At 40.0% G+C, this 23,827-nt stretch overlaps 1 protein-coding gene across 6 annotated transcripts in view; it reads right to left on the reverse strand.

The window, feature by feature from the left end:
- Window positions 1-14,646: 14,646 nt before the first annotated feature.
- The window catches only part of MAP3K7 (mitogen-activated protein kinase kinase kinase 7), a 65,998-nt gene continuing 56,817 nt past the window's right edge, over window positions 14,647-23,827 (reverse strand). For all 6 annotated transcript variants that reach the window (XM_073336772.2, XM_073336771.2, XM_073336773.2 and 3 more), the window contains 3 exons: window positions 21,841-21,902; window positions 21,136-21,251; window positions 14,647-17,775 (listed from right to left, as the gene is read on the reverse strand). In XM_073336772.2, the coding sequence (XP_073192873.1) occupies window positions 17,595-17,775; window positions 21,136-21,251; window positions 21,841-21,902 (359 nt within the window). In that variant the 3' untranslated portion in view covers window positions 14,647-17,594. The remainder of the gene's footprint in view (window positions 17,776-21,135; window positions 21,252-21,840; window positions 21,903-23,827) is intronic.

A 23,827-nucleotide genomic window follows, 5' to 3' on the forward strand; every position in this document is an offset into this window, starting at 1 on the left:
GGATACCCAGGGGGCAACCTAGAACTGGGGTACTGCTGTGCCTCTTAACTCTCCAGCCTGGGCTGTCTCTCACAATGCGTTGCTAGTGATAAGCAGCAAACCCCACCAAGATCTGTTATCACCCCACACAACTGCATGTGGAGCCCCACACCCAGCTAGATTGCATGAATGCTCCCCGAGCCACTCACAAATCACACAGAGAAAGGCATCAGCCAATTCTCCCCATCTTCTCAGCCCTGCACCTTGGAAACCTGTCCGGTGTAAGTTCATTACCCTGTCTGCCCCTCCCTCAATGTGGAGAGGACACAAACAAGCCTTTGTAAACTGAGCTGAGATTTCCCAAGCACTTTAACCATAACATACTGTTTTAGGTAAAACAAAAACAGATTTATTAACTACCAAAAGATAGATTTTTAAGTGATTATAAGTGGTTGGCACAAAAGGTCAGAGATAGTTACCAAAGAAAATAAAAGGTAAGTGTACAAGTTAATCTTAAACCTTATTATACTAGGTATACTTATTATACTAGGTATACTTATTATACTATTTAGATCAAGCAGTTTTTGTCACCCCACTGGATATTACAGTTCTTAATACACAGGCTTCCCCTTTTAAGCCTGGGACCAGTCTCCTCAGTTAAAGTCTTTATCTTCTCAGCATTCTTGTTTCTTCCAGTGTAGGTGCGCGAGGAGAAAGGCCAAAACATGATGCCACTGTTTCCTATTTTATATCCTCAGTCCATGTGCCTAGAAAACACAGTCAACTCCTAAAACACTAACTTAATTAAACAAGATTGTCATATCTGTCACACACAGTATTTTACTGTTTTTTAAAATAAAATGCCTACTGTAATCAAACAAAATATTTACATTTACTTCTTTTCAAACTGTACTGAGAAGAAGGAAAATTCATTATACAAGTCAACAAACTGAGTAGCTGGTCAAGGAGATTACATCTACAGCTATGTTCGACAGAGAAGGTTCCAGCCATGCAGTGCACCCTCCTCTCACTTACACTAGTGTAAATCATTGGTGAAGTCAGTGGCGCTACACTGGTACAAACAAAAAGGATAATGGGAGCAGAATTAGCCTGATTCCTATCCAGGGGACCACATTGCCTCCACCGCTTCATTAAAGAGCAGTTAACCAGCATAAATCAGGATTGGTATCATTTAATTTGACTTCAGTGTTGTTCATTCTAGGCAGAAAGTTTTTTACCTTTTCTTCAACTAAAGTATGTAAAATAGACAAAGAAAAATCTAAACTAGTTTAAATCAACCAATTATAAAATATGTAGTATAGTATTATACCCTGCATCTACAGAATAGTAATAAGTGAAGGGATGAACTTTAGGCACACACAGAACTGGGTGGTAGGACACGACCGTCTCTTTGTAACATTTTAATACCAGAACTGTATAAAGTGTATGCTAACCAACACGTCTTAATGTAAGACCATGGGTCTCAGGTTTGCTATAGAATGAGGGAACTGGTAAGTCAGCTTGGTCTTGCTTGGCATTCTAAAAACAATAATAGAATCACAGAAATATATGGCTGGAAGGGACCTTGAGAAGTCATCAGTTTGTTGATTTAAACTGAGTTGTGGCAGGTTCAAGTAAACTTCGACCATCCCTGACAGGTATTTGTCCAATCTGTTCTTAAAAACCTCCAATGATGGGGATTCCACCATCTCCCTTTGAAGCCTATTTCAGAGTTGAGCTACCTTTATGTTTAGAAAGTTTTCCCTAATACGTAAGATAAATAGTCCATTACTCCTTGTCCTACCTTCACTGGACATGTAGAACAATTGACCACCATTCTGTTTATAATAGCCTTTAACATATTTGAAGACTGTTATCAGGCCACCCTTCAGTCTTCTTTTCTCAAGAGAAGACATGCCTAGTTCTTTTAACCTTTCCCCAGAGGTCAGATTTTCTAAACTTTAATTATTTTTGTCACTCTCCTTTGGTGTTGGGACTCCCTCCGAGATCTCTTTCCACTCAGCTTCCCACGAACTCAGTTTGACTCCAGCCTTCGTCATTCAGGTATCTTTATTTGGCATATAGCTGTGCTATGCTCAGTGGGGGGAATGGATGCAGGGTACATCACAGTTACAAAGTTACACAGAAACCTTTTCCCTTTATACACATCTCATTGCATTTGCATCACACATTTTTGGATTGGATTGGATTGGCTACTTTGCAAGAACCAATCCCTGTGCAGCATGCAAGTCATCGCTACATTTCTAACTTCCTGAATTATCTAGTTCATAGTAAATATTTCCCTGAATGTTCTCTCTCTTATCTTAGTTGGCTTAGGCATTCTGTTTTCTTAGCTTACTGACCTATTTACTTATCTTATTTAGCACAAATGTTCTGTTTTCAAACTGATGATTCACTTCCTTCCCTAATTCTCTCTTCCAAAAAATGAGGCCTCCTTCCATATGTTAATTACTCATGTCAGGCCAGGCTTGACATATCTTTGGACTCTCTCCAATTTCTCCACATCTTTCCTAAAGTGTTGCATCCAGAAATGGACACAATACTCCAGACGAGGCTTCAGCAGTCCCAAATAGAGTGGGACTCACATATCTCACATCCAGCACTCTTGTTAATACACCCAGAATGGTATTAACCTTGTTTGCAATTGCCTCACATTGTTGACTGATATATTCAATTTGTGATCCTCTATAACCCTCAAATCCTTTTCAGAAGTACTGCCACCTAGCCATTTAGTCCCCATTTTGTGTTTGTGCATTTGATTTTTCCTTCCTAAGTGAAGTACTTTGAACTTATTTTTATTGAATTTCATCTTGTTGAATTCAGACCAATTCTCCTATTTGTCCAGGTCATTTAAAATTCTTATCCTATCCCCCTAAGTGCTTGCAGTCCTTCCCAGCTTGGTGTCATCATTTTATAAACATACTCTGGACTCCATTATCCACATCATTAATGAAAATATTGAATATTACAGCAACCCTCACTGACCCCCTGCAGGACCCTACTTGATACGCTTGCCTTGTTTGACAGAAAACCATTGGGTATGGTCTTTCAATCATTTGTGCACCCACCTTGTAGTAATTTCATCTAGATCACATTTTCCTAATTTGTTAATGAGAATGTCATGTGGGATTGTGTCAAAAACCCTACTAAAAATCAAGATATAATATATCTACTGCTTCACCCCCAGCCACTAGGACAGTAACCCTGTCAAAAAAAGGAAATTAGGTTGGTTTGGCATGATTTGTTGTGTACAAATCCATACTGACTAATATAGCCCTATTATTGTCTAGGTGCTTACAAATTGATTGTTTAATAATTTGTTCCAGTATCTTTCAAGGTATTGAAGTTAGTCTGACCAGTGTATAATTCTCAGGGTCCTCCTTGTTCCCCCCTTTTAAAGATTAGGTACTATGTTTGCCTTTCTCCAATCCTCTGGGACCTAACCCATCCTCCACAACTTCTTAAAGATAATGGTTGTGAGATTGCTTCAGCTAGTTCCTTAAATACCCTAGGATGAAATTAATTAGGTCCTGTTGACTTGAATCTAACCTAATCTAACTTAATGGTTAAAGAATATTTGGATTTTTCCCTATTTTGGCTTGCGTTCCTTCCCCTTTGTTGTTAATACTAATTGTGTTGAGTATCTGGTCACCCTTAACATTTTAGTGAAGACTGAAGCAAAAGAGGCACTGAACAACTCAGCCTTCTTGTTGTCATCAGGTAGTAGCTATCCTTCCCCCATAAGCAGAGGATTTACATTGTTCTTCATTTTTCTCTTGCTCCTAAAGTATTTAAAGAACTTCTTCTTATTGCATTTTAAGTCCCTTGCTATGTATAACTCATTTTGTGCCTTTACGTCTCTGATTTTGTTCTTACATACTTGTGCTGTTCCCTTATACTTCTTAGCAATTCAGCCATGTTTCCACTATTTGTAGGATTCACTTTTGATTTCCAGGCCACTAAAGAGCTTCTGATGGAGCTTAATTGGCCTCTTACTATTCTTCCTATCTTCCCTTCATATCAGGATTGTTTGCAGTTATCCCTTTAATATTATCTCCCTGAGAAACTGCAAGGTCTCCTACACTCTTTTTTCCCTTACATTTTCTTCTCATGGGCCCTTACCTACCCGTTCTCTGAGTTTGAGATGGGGAAAGCTCTGATTTACTAGAGATAATTTTTTCCCAGGTGTCTGGCTGGTGGGTCTTGCCCACATGCTCAAGGTCTAACTAATCATCATATTCGGGGTCAGGAAAGAAGTTTTCCCCTGGGTTGGATTGGCAGAGACCCTGGGTTTTTTTTTTTTTTTTTTGCCTTCTTCTGCAGCATGTAGCACGGAATACTTGCAGGTTGAAACTAGTGTAAATGGTGGATCCTCTGTAAATTGAAGTATGTAAATCATGATTTGAGGACTTCAGTAACTCAGTCAGAGGCTAGGGGTCTATTTCGGGAGTGGGTGGGTGAGGTCCTGTAGCCTGCAATGTGCAGGTGAGACTAGATAATCAGATGGTCCCTTCTGGCCTTAAAGTCTATAAGTCTGTTTTTTTGAAGTCTATTGTCCTTCCTTTTCTTAGAATCATGAAATCTATCATTTCATGCTCACTTTCACCCTAAATGACTTCCACCTTCAGATTTGCAACCCTGTTGGTCAGAATCAAATCCAAAATGCTTTTCCCCTTAGTTACTTCCTTCATTTTCTGAAACAAGAAGTCATCTACATTACTGAAATTTTTGAGTTTTGCTGTATTACTTTTCCAGCAGATGTCTTGATAGTTAAAGTCCCACATTACTACCAGGTCTTCGTGTGTGTTTTGGATATTTCTATTATTTGTTCTAGAAATGCCTCCTTCATGATTTGGTGGTTTACAGTAGACCCCTACCATGATATTACCCCTATTTTTACCCTTTATATCTTTACTCAGAGACTTTCTACTGGTCTGCTTCTGGACCTCAAAACGAGTGTATATATTCTTGACATATAATGCAACACCTCCTCCCTTTTCATCCCACCTGTCCCTCCTAAACAAGCTATGCCCTTCTATGCCAATATTCCAGTCAGGAGACTTGTCCCACTAAGTCTCTGTGAAATAATGACAATGATATAAAATAACTCAAGACTCAATATTTTGGGAAGGCCCAAAAAGCTTTATAGATTGCGTAGTTAAAAAAACCCAAACCCAAAAGAAAGTAACACGGCTACTTGTTAAAAATTCTGTAAAAACATTTTAAAAATTAAAAATAAGGTTCTGATTGAAATAAGGGGCTCCTAGAGAGCTATTAATGCATTATACATTTGAGGTCTCCCCCTGTATGACTGCATGTTATTATAGGAACATGCTGTGCAATCATTATAAAACAATGTACCTAAAGATGTATTTCCGCAATCTAGTATGCAAAGGAGGAAAGCTTTAATCACTGAATTCAAGTCTTTTATTTTATGATATTTAAAACTGGTTAAGAACTGCAAAACGATCTTCCTTTTTTGTGACTTGTTACAGTGGCAGGACTGGTTGCTGGGTGGTAAGAAATAACATTCTGGTGGATCCGGGTAGGTAACCTTATTAGAAGATGAAACACAAATCAGTATTTTTTTTTAAACAAACACCATGAGCGTTACCTTTGGTTCACTATGTCTGACCTCTCCAGATTATTTATTTGGACCTGCTGAACCAGTAAAAAGCCTGACTGCAACATTTGATGGCTGAATTGTAGTACCACATAGTGGGCCAGATTTTTAAAAGTATTTAGGCATCTAAAGATGCACATAGGCAGCTAATGGAATTTTCAAAAGCACCAAAGGCCTAACTCCCATTAGGCACTGTTGTGTGTCAGCATAAACACAGAAAGCCATGCCTTAAGCAGTTACTAGAGAGCTCCCTGACCAGGAAGTCCCTCTGTTTATTATACTCCCCCTGCAACACATTCTCATCCCCTCTGGTAATTGTGGAGAACCAGGAAATCTATAAGCACTGCACAGGCACTTAGGCACCTAGTGGGGTTTTCAGCACCTATCAGCATCTTTAGGCACCAAAATGCCTTTGAAAATGTAGCCCAGGATTCTGTCTTCTTTTTGCCCATGTTCCACACATTGCCCTGGAAACTCTTGGCTTCTGGTAGTTGCAGTGACATTTTCACAAGATGCTGCTGCCTGTGTAAGCACATGACTATGTTGATGATCCATGTCATGATTCCTTTGCTTATGCCTCCTGTATCTCCACACTTGATTAAGGAGGTGAATTGAAGTTAATATTCCTGTCCTTGCAATTAAATCTGTCCTTGTCCAGAGTATAATTAGTGAAAACAATTTGGATATGGAGCCTTTCATGTCTGGGTCACTAGTTTATTTACTACCAGTTGGGTAGTGACTAATACCATTAATTTATCTACTTGGTGGCTGGTGTGGAATGAACTGGAGTTTTTAGTCTAGTTGTTAGCTAGTCACATCACAAAACCAGACAACCTTGTTGGTTGTGTGAAGGGCCAGGCCAAAAGACTCCATCTGCATGGTGATTGAACTAGTCTCTCTCTTGTGTGCATGGTCCCTCTTGCACTGGTGCCTGAGATATGCTGGTTAAGTGCAGATTCTGCATTGGCTGCTCCCCGTGTTATACCAGTTATGTGGATAAATAGAGAATTTCCTTAAAAGTATTAACTGCATGTTTTTAATTAATGTAAAGTCTAATCAGACCTGCGGAATTTTGTCCTGTATGTTAGTAGTATTCCCACTAATTTCTGCTTCTCTGATCTGTCAGATTATTTCTATGCATTGCAAACATGGCCCAACTGGCTCAGATAAGTACAAGTATTACCCTTATTTTGCTGGTGGGGTAAGCTGACGCATGGAGAGTTTTAGTGACTAGCCCAAGGCCACAGTGGCAGAAATGGGAATTAAACACCAGAGTCTCAAATCATACTTTACCCACTACAGGGAACCCTGTATCTCTCTCTTATAGCTCTGATCCATCCCACGGCTAAGACTGCACATTTCTGGGGATGCAACATCTGAACTTCCTTCCATCCACCACTGTCCTTGCTATGAAGAATTTCCAAGCTACAGGGAACCATGCCTGAATCACAGAACCACAGCCTGTTCTTAAACTGTGTCACGTGTTGAGAACTTTTACATTTTGTGCTTGGACTGAGTGGCTTAAAAGAACAGGAAAAGAGAGACTATTACTGAATATTTTGCCATGCAGTATCATAACTCACACAGCAATGATTAGGTCTATTCAGATACCATTGGGAAAATTAGCCTAAGTAAATACCAGACACGGGATCATAGAGGGTCACGAGAGCTCAAAGCGATTAGTGTTCATCATCTTACTCTTAAGGGATTTGAATTTATGCCAGGTTAATAAGTGAAGACATAGTCTATAAATGACTCATTTGGTCATTCTGTATCTCTATGCTTTCATGCAAATAACCACAGCAACGTTTAGTGTTACATTCAATTTTTGACTCATATTTGGAGGCAGCTGCTTCTCCCCTCTACCCCTCCAGGCTTAACACAATAAGGCTGGACAACAGGACAAACAGTGTAGTTGGTAACAACATTATTTGAGAATGGCTTTGTCCATTGTGCTGATCCTACAAATATTTTCCCCATGCAGAGACTATGTTATGTTGGCTTAAATCCAGGCCTGTAAACTTCTTTCCTAGAGATTTTCCATATTTTGGCTTTAATTGATAAGTGTTCGTTCATTCCAGAGTTAGAAGGACATTAAGCCAAGGCTAAATCTCTCAGCTTTTACTAAGTATGGGCCTGATCCTGTAAGGCTTTGAGTGTCTATTGAAAGGTTTCAGTACCCAGCAGAAGAGTCCCAGCACCCGGCAGGACTCAGCCATGTAATTGGGGTTTTGTAGGTAATTCTCACACTGCATTCCCCTGAAAATCAGTATTGAAACCGATGAAATTTTACAAAATTATCTAATCAGGCTGCTTAACACATTCCCTTTCCTGTGCATTGTCTTTTAAAGTGACTTTGGAAAATACTTCTCTCGAGAGAATTTGGGCATAATAAGGTTTGCTGGTGCAATGGGTTAATGCAGGCTGACTAGTTCTTCACTCTGCAGATCCAAGGATGGAAACTCCCCTCAACAGAGAAATTTTCCCAGACAGTGGGAGCACCACTGTTGTCCCGGGCTTAGGAGAGAGTGCTACTGCACCCTTCCACCACCTCCTTCACATCACCACCTCCACTACAGACTACGGTGCATTTTTGCTTTGATTGGGTGCAGTTTGGGGTCTGCCTCCCTTCTCTGCTCACTGATAAACTCAAAATGGTCATTCTTGGTCATCTGGGCCAAAATACCAGATTGACAAGAAATGTCAGTCATTTTTTAATTGAAAACTTCCACATTTTTCCTTCTGAAACAGTCAGAATTTTGTGTTTGACAGGAAATTTTTAAATCTCAACATGTTGTTCCATTCCAAACAAATTGCCTAGGAAGGTTGTGGAATCTCTGTCACTGGTGATTTTAAAGAACATGTGAGACAAACACCTGTCAGGAATGGTCTAGTTATTGCATGGTTCTGTCTAAAGTGCAGGAGACTGGACGAGATGATGTACTGAGGTCTCATCCAGTTCTACACTTTTATGATTCCATGATTCCTGAATGACAAGGATTTTTACATTCCCTGTGAAACTGATACTCCATTTTCCCAACCGGCTCTAATTAGCAGAGATTGTCAGAGTGTAACATAAATAATAATTTAGTCGGGGAAGACAGGAAATGCAGTACTGCCTTAGAACTTGTAGCATACAAGGTCATTTTTAAAATCTAACATATCTTGTATACAGATTCTGATACTGTCCCTCCTCAGGGTGTTATAAAGGTCTCAAAATTTCACGTTAAATTTGGTCACACGAGATCAAAACTACTATTACAAAAGCTGCCCCAAATAAATCAATTAAGGAAGGTTAAACTTCTGAGACTAAGATTTCCTTTGCTGCAACCATCCTCATTGCTGTTTTTATTAGTATTTTTTAGTCAGCGTACGAGAGAATCTTTTACAAGAAACCCCCCGATACTGTTTGTAAATGGAGTTTAAAAGGATATAAATAGCTGAGGATATATATTTGACTAGAAAGGCTATTCTTACCAGTTATCTATCTTTTTCTTGCTATGTGATTGAGTTTTAGGCAGAGGAAAGACAGTTTAGAGCTCTCAGACATTATTTCTTTTGTATCAGATTCACAATCCTAGCCTTCTTGGATGCAAGTGGTCTCTCGCCACTCTAGGAAAAAATTCAAACTAGGCTAAGATCACTTATAAGTACAGTTCTGCTCTAGAAAGTAACTATGTAAAAAGGGCACCTTGCCCAACAGATCTGTTCCTCGTATGTATTCAGAGCCAAAGCTGCTGAGTTTGAGGAAAACAGTTTTTTTTTACTGCTATTGCTGGTTAACAATGCAGAGCCAACACGGTCTTCTACTCCTCCTTATGCATCAACAGAATGGCTTATTACATTCCAATCAGTTACATCTGACAAAGCCACAGAGGGCAAAGGAGTTGCACAGGTGTCACTGAAAATGCAATCTGAATACAATGGGAGTTACACTGCTGAGACTGAGGGCTCAACTTGGTCTGAAGTACCTTTATTGCTCTGATCCCAGACACTCTGATCCCCTGTGAAGTTTGCGGGGCTCTCGGTTAAAGATATCTCCCCACATTTGTAAAGCAAGTACATTCAACATACATCATTGAGAGACAAACATAGAAATGGAATTGCAAACTGGCCGTCGAATAAATTTTCCTTCCAAACAGGTTAAACTGTTTGGCCTCTATTTTGGGGGTGGGGTCAAGCTAGTAAGCCCGTTTATCTCTTTCATTGGCCACAGAGCCCACCAGTGAGCCAAGGGAAGGGTGGGTGTAGACGTATTCAAACCCCCACCTGCGCCACTTTTACCAATTCGCTTTTCAGAACCAACCCTACTTTAAGTTTGTAGCCAGTGCTATGGATACACTTCCTGAGCTTCAGGAAAGGTATAGAGTAAATAGGATTGAGGTCTTGCATACGTTTCATGACATTACTCTTAGTTTTCAAAAAGCTCTAATCAGTCATATCTTGCAGCATAGTTTCTGAGGACACAAAAGCGATGGACCCAAACCATAAAATTAGATACAAACTTCCCCAACCACTTCTCCAGTTTAGAGCTGGGGTTGTGGTTGATGCGACTTTACCAATATGTCTGTTTATTAACTTTCTCCTGTTGCACTCCGTCAGTGCATCTGTACACAGAAAAGTGACTATGGAAAAGTGACTATGACATCTTCCTATTCCACATCTGTGCTCCCTTTATCTTACTGACAAAAGTAGGTTTTTACTACTGTTTGTACTCTCTCCCCACCGCAGCCCCAGGGCAGCCTGCATCCCAAACCCCTCATCGCCGGCCCCACCCCAGAGCCTTCACCCCTAGCCGGAGCCCTCACCCTGTTTACCCAACCCTCTGCCTCAGCCCCCTCCTTCATCCTGAACCCATCATCCCCAGCCCCACCCAAGACAGCATTCCCCCACTCCCCAACCCTCTGCCACCTCCCACACTCCGACCCCCACGGCCCCACCCCCAAACCACACATCACTTCCAGATTGGTGCACATAAAATTAATTCCGCACATAGATGTTAAAAATTAGAGGGAACGCTGACCATGTGTACAATAAAACCCCAGGTAACCACCCTCGTCTGAGTCATTTCTGTCCCACCCTGCATTGGCCAAAACTACCCAAGAGACAGCACAATGAACGGTGGCAGGTTGTATGCTAGGATGCCCACCAACAGTGCACTGCACTATTCATCAATGCAAATACTTCTGGTGAGTATGTGCAGCTCTGATGCAAGGGGCCAAGCATGCATACGCACAAGCAATACACTGTGGTTTGCATCGGCAAGACTTTTGTAGACATGGCAGCAGTGCATGAGGAAGATCTGGGAGAATCACATGAATGTAGTGACTCTAAAGCATGCTCCACTCCACACAAAGAAACCCTTGTATGCAAGCAATATGCTTTAGTGTCCTACTGGAAATGGGGGAGGATGGAACCAGTGAGAATGGGCACACCCCCTTGTCAAATTTATCTCAGTCTCTTGTAGTACTAGGGAATTTTTCACAATTTCAGTGAGCAGTTAGACTGTGGCCAATATGGTGTGCAAACAGACGTAAAGCACTCTTTAATTTCCTGCACTCAATATCCAGGAGAGAGCAGCCTGCATGCAGGTGTTATATTCCCTTCTCTTTCCCCCCCCCCCCCCCGCACCCCCATGTGTGGGTGGGAGCGGCTGGGGAAAAACTGTTCCCTACCTTTCGTAACTGTTGGTTTTAGAGAGGTGTTGCTCCTGTCCATTCCATTCGAGGTGTAAATTGCAGGTGTAACCCTGAAATGCTATGTCCAGAACCCAATGGACCAAGGTGGCTTGGGACTGGGCCAAAGGGAAGGGACAAAGACAGCTGAGGAAAGACTGGGGCGGATCCTGGAAGGTGACTGGGGCGTCACTCTCTACTGCACCCTCAAAATGAGTGCTTCTGGCCACTGGTGTCTTTTCCCAGGCCCCAGGCTGCATGGGTGAATGGGAGGAGGAAGGATGACTGCGGCTGAAACTAACATCTCTGTCCCTTCTCCTTGCAGAACCTGGATGAGACTGCCAAGGCCTAAGAGGTAGGGGTGGCTGCAAACGCTTTCTCCCAGGCTGTGGTGTATGCATGCCCAGCAAGAAAAAGGTGGTCCTGGTGTCCATTAGCCCATGCAGCCTAGCATCCATCTGGTCCGAAAAGAGACCGTTCCCATCAAATGGGAGGCCCTGGATGGAGGTCTGCATTTCCTGGGAGAGTCCAGCGGTCTGAGGCCAGGAGCTGCCCCTAATTACCACTGCAAATACGACCACCCTGGCTGCTGAGTCTGCCACATGCCATATGCCATCTGGAAGGAGCACCTGGCAGCCGCAGTGCCCTCCTCCACCAGGGTTCCAAATTCTTGGGGCAAAGCCCGTGGGAGGGACTCCTTGAACTTATGAAGGGAGTCCCATAAATTAAAATTGGGATGGCTCAAGAGGGTCTGATGGGTTGCCAATGGAATTGCAAACTGGCTGTCAAATAAATTTTCCTTCCAAACAGGTTCAACCATTTGGTCTCTATTTGGGAGGGGGGGGGGTCGAGCTAGTATGCCCGATTGTCTCTTTCATTGGGCGCAGAGCCCACCAGCGAGCCCAGGGAAGGGTGGGTGTAGAGGTATACAAACCCTTTGGCGGGGACAAAGTATTTCATTGCGGCCCTTTTTGAGATGGGAAGAATGGAGGAAGGAGTTTGCCAGAGGGCCCTGGCAATCTTAAGGACACTGTCATGCACCAGTAGTGCGACGGGGGTTGGGGTAGAGGCTAACAGGACATTAAACAAGGTGTCTAACTGCTCAGCCATTTCCTCCACCTTCAGGCCCAAGTTCTCAGCCAAGATGACGACTGCGCTGCTGGGGGAGGCTCCGGGGCATCTTCCCCCACAGGGGAGGAAGGCTTCGGGGTGGGTGCAATTCCCTCTGCCTCCATCTCCGAGCGTGCACCGAGCCTGGTGCAGTCTGTACCACCAGCTGTTGCTCTGAGGTGGCAGCAGTGAGCAGTGTGAAGGGGGCATCGCCATAAGGGGTATTATTTTGCCAAAAAATGAGCAGAATTTGTGATTTTTTGGCACAGAATCCCCCCCAGCTGTAAACTACTATAAACAAAGTATTTACAAGGCCCTAAGGCTTGAAGTCAGGAGATGAAAAACCGCTAGCCATTGCAATTCAAGGAAAGGCGCTCCAACTAACCCCCACAGATGGTAAGAAGAAACTGAGAGAGTATAGGGTCGGCGGTGCCTGATATACTGGCATATAAACGTGGCACTCAAATGGGTGCCAGGGCCGACCGTACAGGTACCACAAAGGCAAGAATCTCAGATGACCACGCATGTGGGCATGCGCACACCTAGAATGGAATCGACATGAGCAAGCACTCGAAGAATAGGAACAACTTTGACTTCACACCAGCTGGGCACTCCTGTGCTGATGGATTTATCCTGTGTGAGGTTCAGGGTATGGCCCTGATCTGGGAACTAGTGGAAGCTGGAGGCAGATTGTGACTGTCATAATTGCCTCCTGTCCTGGTAGCTGCTCTAGGGTGTGGGCGTTTTTGCAGAAAAGAGATTGCATTCTCAAGTTCAACCTCTATAGTGATGGCATAACCAAGCAGCCCATCAGTCCTATCCTACTGCAGATCTTTAGATCCATGCAGAACCTAGTATAGGCACAGATTGGGAAGCTGGTGCTCAAGAGGTAGCTGACCCTTCTGCTCCATATGAGTGCATCTAGAAGAACAATCCCACCCAACTTGATTTTCTCCATTTGTACTAAAACTAGACAGAGGGAGACTAGTCCATTCTTACAACCAGGAGACAGACTCAGATCTTCCTGCTTTCAATCCTAGCTCTGCCACTGACCATATATAATGTCGGTCATTTAACATTTTCATGCCTCTATTTACCCTTATGTAAATCAGACCAAAACCCTTCTGAAGCTCCATTAACTAATTTTGCAAAATACTTTTGAGATCCAGGAATGTAATTACAAAGCATAAATTAATGAACACAAACCTATTACAAGGTGTAAGCAATTTGTGAATAAGAATTTGATGTGATTTCAGTAGGGCAGTATTGTTATTAAAGTCATTATTTGGTCTAAATTCAATTCTGCTGTGTCACACTGATTAAAACAGCCAGCCATGTACAGTACAGGAGGAAGGGAAAGATGTCACAGTTCAACTGTGTGGAGCAGATGGCAGGAATTGTTGCACACTAACCTGACTTAATTCCTCAATTTGCCAGATTATAGGTGTTAAAAATGCTCATAAATAATAAACTGACACACTCTTACTGATAGGCATAATGCAAACAACTGCAGCACCTTTTCCTGATATAACTCCATAGGGTCAGGATTTAGTAATTAAATAAAGAGCCTAAGCAGAAGACTGGAACTAATTTAAAAAAATCCCATGCATTTGAACCAGTGAAAGTATTAAAGTTGACTACAGACAACTTACTTCACAACAATCAATTCTGGAATATATTTAAGTCCTTAAAAAAGTTAATCTGTTTTAAACAGCATCACACACGTATGAGACCTGGCTTTGCAGGATTTTTCTCCCCAACCACTAGTGTGGGGAACTCCCATTCCAGGGGTTGGAAATGCTGCTCCTACTGTTACTTTAAAAAAAAAAAATGTTTGAGCACGGCCTCTGGGAACCCCTTGGTAGGACAGGCGGTCCAGCGGCAATGGGACAGAGTTGGGATAAAGTTACTGTTATCCAGGGAGACAGGATGCTCAATGGATTGATTGCAACTGCTTATGTATTCCAATAAAGCCTCTCACACAAATGGGTAAAGTGTGTGTTAGGAACAGAACCAGGCAAATGTCTCCAGGATAGGGCTGTCCGAGGTGGATTCAGTGTTGACATGCAGCTGTGGTAGGATCTGTTTGTCCACAGCTGTCCCTTCGCATGTATCAAGGAAAACAGCAATGAACAGAGGAGTGTTCGCTTGGTGGTACCGATGGCGGTGTCCCACAAGCCGTAGGATTCCCTCACAGATCAAAGATGTCATGGCAAGTGGTGGGACATTACAAGTCTGTCAAAGTCTCTCAGCTTTTATTAATCCGATTCCTGGTAATGTAATACACCCCGCAGCAGAAAGCCACACTGCTCATTCCCACATCATATGAAATCATTCACCATTTTATGTACAAGTTTTGAATTACAATCTTCAACTTTTCATCAAAAAACAAAAATAAAGCCTGAAAAAGCATTTTTGGTAAAACCACTCAGTATACAGAAGCATACTTTCATTACACAATGTCTTACACAACACATACTTTCACAAAAAGCAGAACCTGTTACTGTTTTGAGAATGAGGAGGTAGCGCCCAGACAAACCTAGATATTTCACATCCATGACTAGAGGGATAGCTTTGAGTAAAAGATATGAAAAATATGTCCTGAACACTCCAAAATATTTAATAGAAAAAATAAAAGTACGTTTGTAAACAACTTTAAAACAAAAGCCTTTTGAAAATGCTGTAGTCACAAGATAGATTAATTCTCCTTGGCTCAAATAGCCATTGCTATCCTCTAGGTTTGCTGGGTAAGATGTACAAGGATTTTGCCCACACAGAAGACTTCACTGAGAAAGTGGAGGCAAATAGTTCAAATTTTTGGTGAAATTAGGGAAGGGAAGATTGAAAGGCAAAAGGATATGAACTCTATATTCCCTCTGGAAAATACAGTTAGAATGGCAACACAATCTAAGAAGTGAATGGAGTTGAATTCCACACAGTGTACAGTACTTATTTTACAATCTGAGACCTTCTTCAATGTAAACTGAAAAGGTTATAAGCAACTGTTCTAACTTAGGCTTTTGTATTATGTACCATTAAATGAAGTTAGCATTGCTTTCACTTCCATTATTCCAATTTTGCCATAAAGTGACTTTGCACAAGAAGTGTTAATATTAATTTATTTAAACATGTTTCATTATGACACAGAAGAACCTCTAACTGTCCTGGGAAATCATTTTGCAATTATTAACCATGCATGTGAAGTCAAGCATTAGTATTCATTCTACTCTACTTCACGCTTAAACACATGCTAAGAAGCTGCTGAACACTGACTGTGTCCATTTTGGTAGATGGACAGATGTAGGCAAACAGCAATGCTTTGGATCACTTGTGCTATTCCTAATACTACAGTTATTTTCTCTGCCAATTACATTTTGCTATAAATATGTGTGCCCTTAAGTTGATCCCAATATCAGTTTCAGCTAACTAATCAAATTATCTGCTAAGGTTTCGGGAATGATAACCCTTCCTTTATTTAAATAAAGTGAGGGAAGGGTTTTAACTCCAGAAAGTCTTGCCAATAATAGGTTTATTTTAAAGTTAGAATGACACTGTTCCTTCAGTAAGTTATCCTTCATCTTTGATATTCTTATACATTCACAATAATATCAACGTTTATCAGATAGGAAGAAGAGGGGAAGAAAAAAGTTGTGTTTTTTTTTTTACCACTAAGTATTTTACCAAGCGCTACTAATGAACTCTTGCACTAATTTATTCATCTGAAACGAAGCCCAACAACTAAATCATCACAAACTTTTGATCACCTTGCTGGTATTTTGATGATACAGAGACTAAGTTTTCATTTTATATTTTCTCTTTGCAAAATTTATATTTGCAAAAGATTAATGTTATTAAAACCTGACTCTGAGAATTTAAAAATAGTTTAGGATTCTAGTAAAAAGTGACTCAGTTGGAAGTTAGTTTATAATCCAAACAATTTCGCTGATTTCTGCCTACATAATCATGGCAAATACAGATACTGACCATTCCATGTTTTGTTTGAGTTTGTTAAATGCAACTCTTCAGTCACAAAGGCAGAAGGCATTCTGTGGCGGGCTTGCTTTGAACACTTCTCAAACAACTAGGATTTATGAAGGAGACGAAGCCATTTCTCTCCTTTTCTTACCAGCTTCATCCATCTGCATTCCCTACTTCATATCATGGTTTTTGTATTTAAAAATAAATAAAAATCACTCAAGTCCTCATCTCTTTTTCCAAAACAAACTTATTTACATGTATGGTGAACATGGATGTTTTCTTTTCAGCATTTCAGTAAGGATTCAAAAAGATCCCAATAACTAATATGAAGGGAATGATTATATAGAACTTTGTATTCATTTGCTTTCTGAACGGACTTCCAAAGATGCTACAGGCACAAAAGCTTTAAAGATTAACACGCGCTTCCACACATTTTGATTTTTTTTCTTTTATACAAGAGGCCCACTTTGCTTAATGAATCACCATCATAGGTTTTTGTCCAGTATGATTAGGTGGAACTGCATGACACCCCACTCCTCACCCAAAAAAAGTAAAGAAAATAACAGCATTTTGCTTCAAATATTTTATGAATGCAAGATTACAAGGAACATGTTAGTCAAAATGCAGGGCTATCAAGCACTGAACCAGTGATGTTGGCATCAGTCTGACTACCATTTTGCATGTGGAAAAATGAACTAAATCTACAGGTAAAAGGCATCACTAATGCATCATGAATTACTCTGGTCAATCAACATCAGCTCTGCAGCATAGTGCATGAGAAAATGACTGTTGGAAATTTGTTTGAGATGAGACACAAGAACAAAACCATTCTAAAACAGAAGTTTTTGTTTTGCTCTTATTGAGGTAACATCAGAAATTAAAACAAGATCTTACAATTTAGCAGCCATTTTAATGCTTTTGTTAGGCTAGCCTTCACACACTGAGCACGTGTACAGCCACAGTTCACTGTATTTGTGTAAGCTGAGTGCTGGTGATTAATTCAAGTCACTGTTCTCCCACCTTGTTCAATAAACCTGTTGAACTGAATATCCACCAAAAGAAAAGGAAAATAAATGACGTTCTAAGTGCAACAGACAAATAAAGGCATTCTGAACACATCAAGAAGCTAACACTCATGAGCTGTCATAATAAGGAATAATACAAAAGTCTTTTCTGTGCATATTTTTGATTTGAAAGGTCCCAGTGAATCATGATGTGCCTTGCCGTTTCTGTTGCTGATTTCTGATGACCTCTAACTGTTTTTTGCATTGCTGGTAGTAAGTTGAAAGACTTTTGTTTTCGTCTAAAAGCTTTTTATGTTCTTGTACCAGACGGGATGTGTTTTGCTGGTCTTTTTCATCCTGGTCCAGTTCTGCTATTAGCTCCTGTCTAAAGATAAAAAATGTTAGCATTAAAATGTTATGGAGACTGAGAAGATTCATAATCTGCTTGTTTTTGTGAGTAGTCACTATTGTATATTTTTATTTTTAACCAAATAAAAATTTTTATATTTCATTTGTCACTATGAGTTTATGAAGAACGTGTCTCAGGTCTACTTTTTAGTACAACAGAAAGGCCCAAGAGTTCACAACAACCAAAACCTCTTGATTAATCTTTGGTTCAGTCTGGATATAACATATGAAGTAATGCTCTATTCCGAAATCAAAGCTACATTTATGCAATTAAAACTAACTGCAAAGCAAAATCCTGATTCCTTATCTCATGCCTTTTTATAATAGCTTTTAAGTTCAATTCAACTGAAGCCAAAGTACTGCAGATAAATTCATTAAACATATTTAGCCACAGTTTCCCCAGATTCATAGCAAAGAAGTCACATTTACAAAGTTTTAAACTAGATGTTAATTTTAAAATCCATTCAACTTTTGAAATACGGGATTCAGCCTGAACTCATGAGATGGCAGATTTGGTTTTTAAATTATTCTCTATACTTCTCAGTACATGAACTGAATACTGAATGCAAACACAGAGCTTTTCTATACATTATTCTAATCTGTATATTTTTTTAAAAATCTCACTAAGTAAAGACTCCAAACTTACAATAAAGTCCATGCAATGGGACCTGCATCCTACATACTGTCACTCAAAATCACTGGGACTCGACGTGGATGAAGGAGTCTGATTGCTCAGAGCTCATTGCATAACGGGAGCCTAATGTCTTGCCACAATTTATTCAGACGAATGCCTTGTCTTCACTACAGGGGTAAGTTAACCTAAGTTACGCTACTCCAGCTACGTGAATAACGTAGCTGGAGTCAACGTAGCTTAGGTCGATTTACCCAGGTCTTCAGGGCGCTGAGTCAATGGGAGACTCTCTGGTCGACTTCCCTTACTCTTCTCGGAGAGCTGGAGTACCAGGGTCGACTGGACAGCACTCTGCCATCAATATAGCGGGTCTTTCCTAGACCTGCTAAATCAATCCTTGCTGTATCGATTGCAGCAACCCTGATCTCCTTGTAGTGGAGACCAGCCCTTAGTCCCTGATCCTGCTCGAATGTACATGTGTTTAAGGTTAAGCACATGGAGTAATCTTACACACTTCAATGAAGGATTGGGACCTTAAAACGTAAAATCTGTTCAAAGCAACACTCCCACTTCAGACAAGAATATTTTTTTCAATGAATATTTATTAGTAACTGCTATGCTCTGTCACTCAAACCCTTCTTTCTAATAAAACCATAAAATGAAAGGTACTGAGACAGATATAATACTCCAGTACACAAAGATACACGTCACTTGTCTCATCTCACTATTTCTAAATCTATTTTTCCTCTTCACAAGAAGTGAAAGTTTAATTTTATGGCAAGAGTCATTAAAAAAGTAGTGTGGTAGAAACACATGAAAAAAAGGAAGAAATTTTAGTACAAGATGTCACAAAGTTGTTTAACTGTTTCTGGGAAAAAATGTTGAACTAAATCTCTTCATTTTTACACTGCAATTCTCTATTTTGAGCTGCACCCTTGTTAAAATAGTGGAAACAAGGGTCAGGCAGACTATTTTCATAACTTTCATTTCAGATAATTGATGCAATAAGTATTCAAAATGTGTTCCAATAATTATTTATAGATGAGCAAAAAAATTCCAGTAGGCTGACTACAAATTATTTTACAAAATCATTTATCTGGCAGCTAACTAGAATGTATTTTATTTTACCATTTGTTTATAGGTTGATGGGGCGGGGGCGCAAGTTGTCATCAACATTTAAAGACAAAATGGTAAAGAATAAAGTTAGTGATACTAATTCCCACTGAACGATTTGTAATTACTGTATGAAAGATGGAATATTTTCCACAACACATTATTTTAATTACTTCATTCACCAATAAAGACACAATATCACTAACGCAAACAATGTTTTTCTTTGAATACACATGGATAGATTATTATGGATAAGGAAAGAACAAACAAATGTTATTTATCAATAAAAATGGAAGAATTTTCTGTTTGGGCTGTCTGGAAAAGGAAGGTGAAATGAATAAAACTATACTCTTGCAGGGTGAGATCCTAAAGTTAGGGAAAATAAAATCATCCTGAAAATGAAACTCATTTTACACAATAGGTAATTTAAGGATTTTCAGAATTAATATTATTTAAAAAAATACTATCTAGTTTTAAAACTCAGAACCCCAAGGACAAATATTTCGGAAACCTTGTCCTCAGGATGCTAAGCTGAAAAACAGAGGAGCAAACTTTGCCCATATTTTCTCCTGTTCTCAAACCAGGCAATCAGAAGTCCCATTCTGTACCCTGGCTCCTGCTATCTCCACTGTACAAGAGCCCTAGACACCTCTATTCTCCTCTCTGGTCCACCCCCAACTAACATAAAAAGACAGCCTCCTTTTCTAGAGGGTTGAAAGCCTCATGCTTCCTACCTGTCTGACGACAGTCACTGGTTGGCAACTTGTTGGTTACTCCCATCTCCAACGTCAATGCTCCATGCATGCAGCCTCCCCAACACTGCTTCCCAACTCTATGAAAGCACTGAATTGAATATCTAACATATCATCGTTTTGTTTACCTGAAGCATCTACAGGCATGGAGCCTCTCAGTTCCCTGTGGCCGCAGTTTGCCGTTCCCACCCAATGGGAGCTGCAGGAAGTGGCGACACTTCCCGCAGCTCCCATTGGCTGGGAATGGCAAACCGCAGCCACTGGGAGCTGAGGGGCTCCGTGCCTGCAGACGCTCCAGGCAAACAAAACGTCCCATCCTGACCAGCCAGTGGCTTACCCTGATGGGTCAGGAGCTGAAGTTTGCCAACCCTGAAATATATAGTTGGCTTATGAAAGGGTCACACAGTTTTTACCATTTTTACTTATCCATCGGGGAGGGGAGGGAGGGTGTCTTCTTATAAACAAGCCGGCTTATGATCGAGTATATACAGTAATTATTATATTAAATTGCAATATGCCTTGACAGAAAGGCGACCTCCAGCTAATGTAAACAGGTGTTTCTGATCGCCATACATAGGTGTGAAACTTTTTAATGTAAAAGTTGTACAGAAGACAAATTGTGACATTTAATAAGTTTTTCAACTACTACTAATAGATCTATGTCAGGAGCACAAATATTCTGTATTTTTGGGAATTAATATTAAGTTTGGGAATGGTGCATTGATTTTTCTGTAGGAGAAGTTATTGCATTAAAATACAACGTAATTAGTTAGGATTATTATGCTGGTGCAAAAGGAATCTGTACATGAGAACAGAAAGCATTTACAAGCATTTTACTTACTTTCTCTGCAACAGCAATGCAATTTCTGTCTGAACTTTCATATATTCTTGTGCCATTTTACAGTGCTGTTCAAATACAGCCATAGATTCTTTGGAGTTTGGGCATGGTGCTAGAGGCTGGAAATAAATCAGACGTTAAAATCTAATCAACTGATATCTCAATACATAGTGTGTTAGAATGTGTCTGCAATATATTTATACCAGCTTTCAGAAACTAGTAAGCTTTTAAAAATAAGTGCTAAACCATACCCTGGAAAAATCTTAGTGCACTGTTGCCAAAACTGAATCAGACCTAACATCTACGTTTATTGCTCTACCACATTCTTTGTTACAAAGGATGATGATCAAAAACACTATCTGATCACGCACAGAACAAAAAGTTTGGATGAGACTGTAGCAATTTTATTCTATGACCTCGAGCTAATTTCTTATTCATGCTTTTAAACTAAGATTTCAATTTGTTTTAAGGATCATATTTCCCAGGGCTTGTTTTTAATAGCTTGATTAAATCTGAGTCAACCAATCTCAGGTTACAGAATAATTTTTTTTTAGCCTTGTTCAAAAGTTAGGCAGGACACAAACATCAACGAATATGCAAAACAATATTTTTTTATGTCACTCAGGAAAAATAAAAATATGAAAATGCTTTTCGACTAGTTTAGACTCAATTTAAAATTCGATTGCTTGTAAAATATACAATTATTACCTGCAACTGGTGATCTAGTGTAAGATATGCCATTGGGATGGAGTTATCTGACCCATTGGTATCTGTAACAACAATACCACAACTGTAATATATTTTCAATTGAGTTAATTGTACATTTCCATGTACGACATCCATAAGACACTATACTTCCTTAGCAAAAAAGAATTATTATTTAAACAAAACTAAACATCAATATGCAGAACGGTATATGGAAATATCAGTTTTTTTGGTTTGTGTTTTCTAAAGTTATTTGAGAATGACAACATTATTAGAGTATGATCTATTGTACTGAAAAGAAACAAAAATTAAATATTACACTTTTATACATTTCTAGAGGCCATTTTAGTTGAACATAGGTTTTTTTGCACAGAGTTTGCATTCTGACCGTCTGTTTATGAAGTTATTTGCTATGCCATTCTTGCTTATGAGGGATCAGCCAATCAGCCTACCCATCAACCGAATTTAAATTAACGCTGGGCAAAACCAGTTTTGAAAAACAAAAATGAACACAAACTTTGTTGAATCATGACATGACTGACTTTGGTCAGACATGAAACCAAACCTATAAGATTTGGCAAATACCACCTCTTCCACTCAATATGCCCTAGGACACCTTTCTCCCCAGTACTCTTAGGGATAGCAGATGAGTAATGTGGGAAACTTATAGCAGCTCTGCTGGACCTGGCTGCTGCTGCTCTCTTCCAAAACAGTAACACCATGGGCCTTCCCAGAACTTTCCCTCCAAACTACACTGCATGCTTCTGGAATCTCACATGCTTGTATCTTTAGAAGCCCAAGATCTGAGGGACACAAGCCTGTTGCTAAATCTTAAGATACAGCAGTAGGGTTAAGTGGAGAAACTACTGGGTTCCAGCACTGTGTGTGACTGCTATCAGGAGAACAAATGTTAGAGGATAGGTGGGAAAGAAGTAGGCTGCCCCAAAAGCATCTGCCATAAAGTAGTGGGTGGTGGCGGCGAAAATGAAAAGGTGTTGCCTCCCAAAGATTACCTATCTCCAAAAGCAACTTCAAAAACTTAAAGGAAATGGGAGGGTGAGGAAAGAGAAACTGCCTTTCTCCTCCTTAACAAACAGCAAAATGAGAACTAGGGATAATGACTCGCATGCAGACAGTGAGTACCAAAAAAGGGCTATCCAAGGTCATGGTGTAACCAACCTTGCCTTAAAATGAGAACTTTTTGAAATAGTTTTTCTGATATATTCCACCCCCTCTCCCCCCCAAGTCAGATTTACGCAAGCCATGAACTAAAGACTGTTTCTGAAAAGGAGCTGAGGCTCTGGACTCCCAGTACTACATATAATTTCTGAGGCAAATATGTCAGAAAGTCTTCCCACTTCTGATCTTAGGATGTCACAGAGAACTGATGGTGTTAGTGTGTTGAAGTTCTGATCCTTTTATAATGGTTTGTAAGCACTGGACTAAGTGTATAAGAATTCTTTAACTAGATTCCACTATTACATTACACTCACTCAACCATGTGTTATAACAAAAAAAGAGTGTGATACTCTGATAAACAAATATTTTACACACTTCTGAAATAAAACGTTATGCTAACTTTTCGCAAAACACCTTGCAATAGCATGTGTGGACATGCCTTCTTCCTCCCCCCATGCCTCTCCAGATCTGGGCCTGAATCTGCCACCCTTACTTATCCTGAATAGTACTTATCCAAAAAGGTGGCTCACTGAAATCTAGACAAGTGTATTTATAATGTACACACACAATAAAATGTTGCCTTGTGTTTTAAAAAATTAGCATCAAAATTCATGTTCAAAACTCTTAAGTAGAATATTCTATTTATAGGCACATCATAGGAAAATTACATATTTTGCTTTTAATGAACTATAGTTAAGAGTTTATTTAATTTCATTGAGTCTACTTAAAGAATTTGTAGAACAACCAGTGAGCAAATGCAGTAACCGTTTTAATGAGTCTGAAAACTAAAACCAATCAATTGCTCTATTAT

Source organism: Lepidochelys kempii, chromosome 3, assembly GCF_965140285.1.
Source record: "Lepidochelys kempii isolate rLepKem1 chromosome 3, rLepKem1.hap1, whole genome shotgun sequence".
Lineage (NCBI taxonomy): Eukaryota > Metazoa > Chordata > Testudines > Cheloniidae > Lepidochelys > Lepidochelys kempii.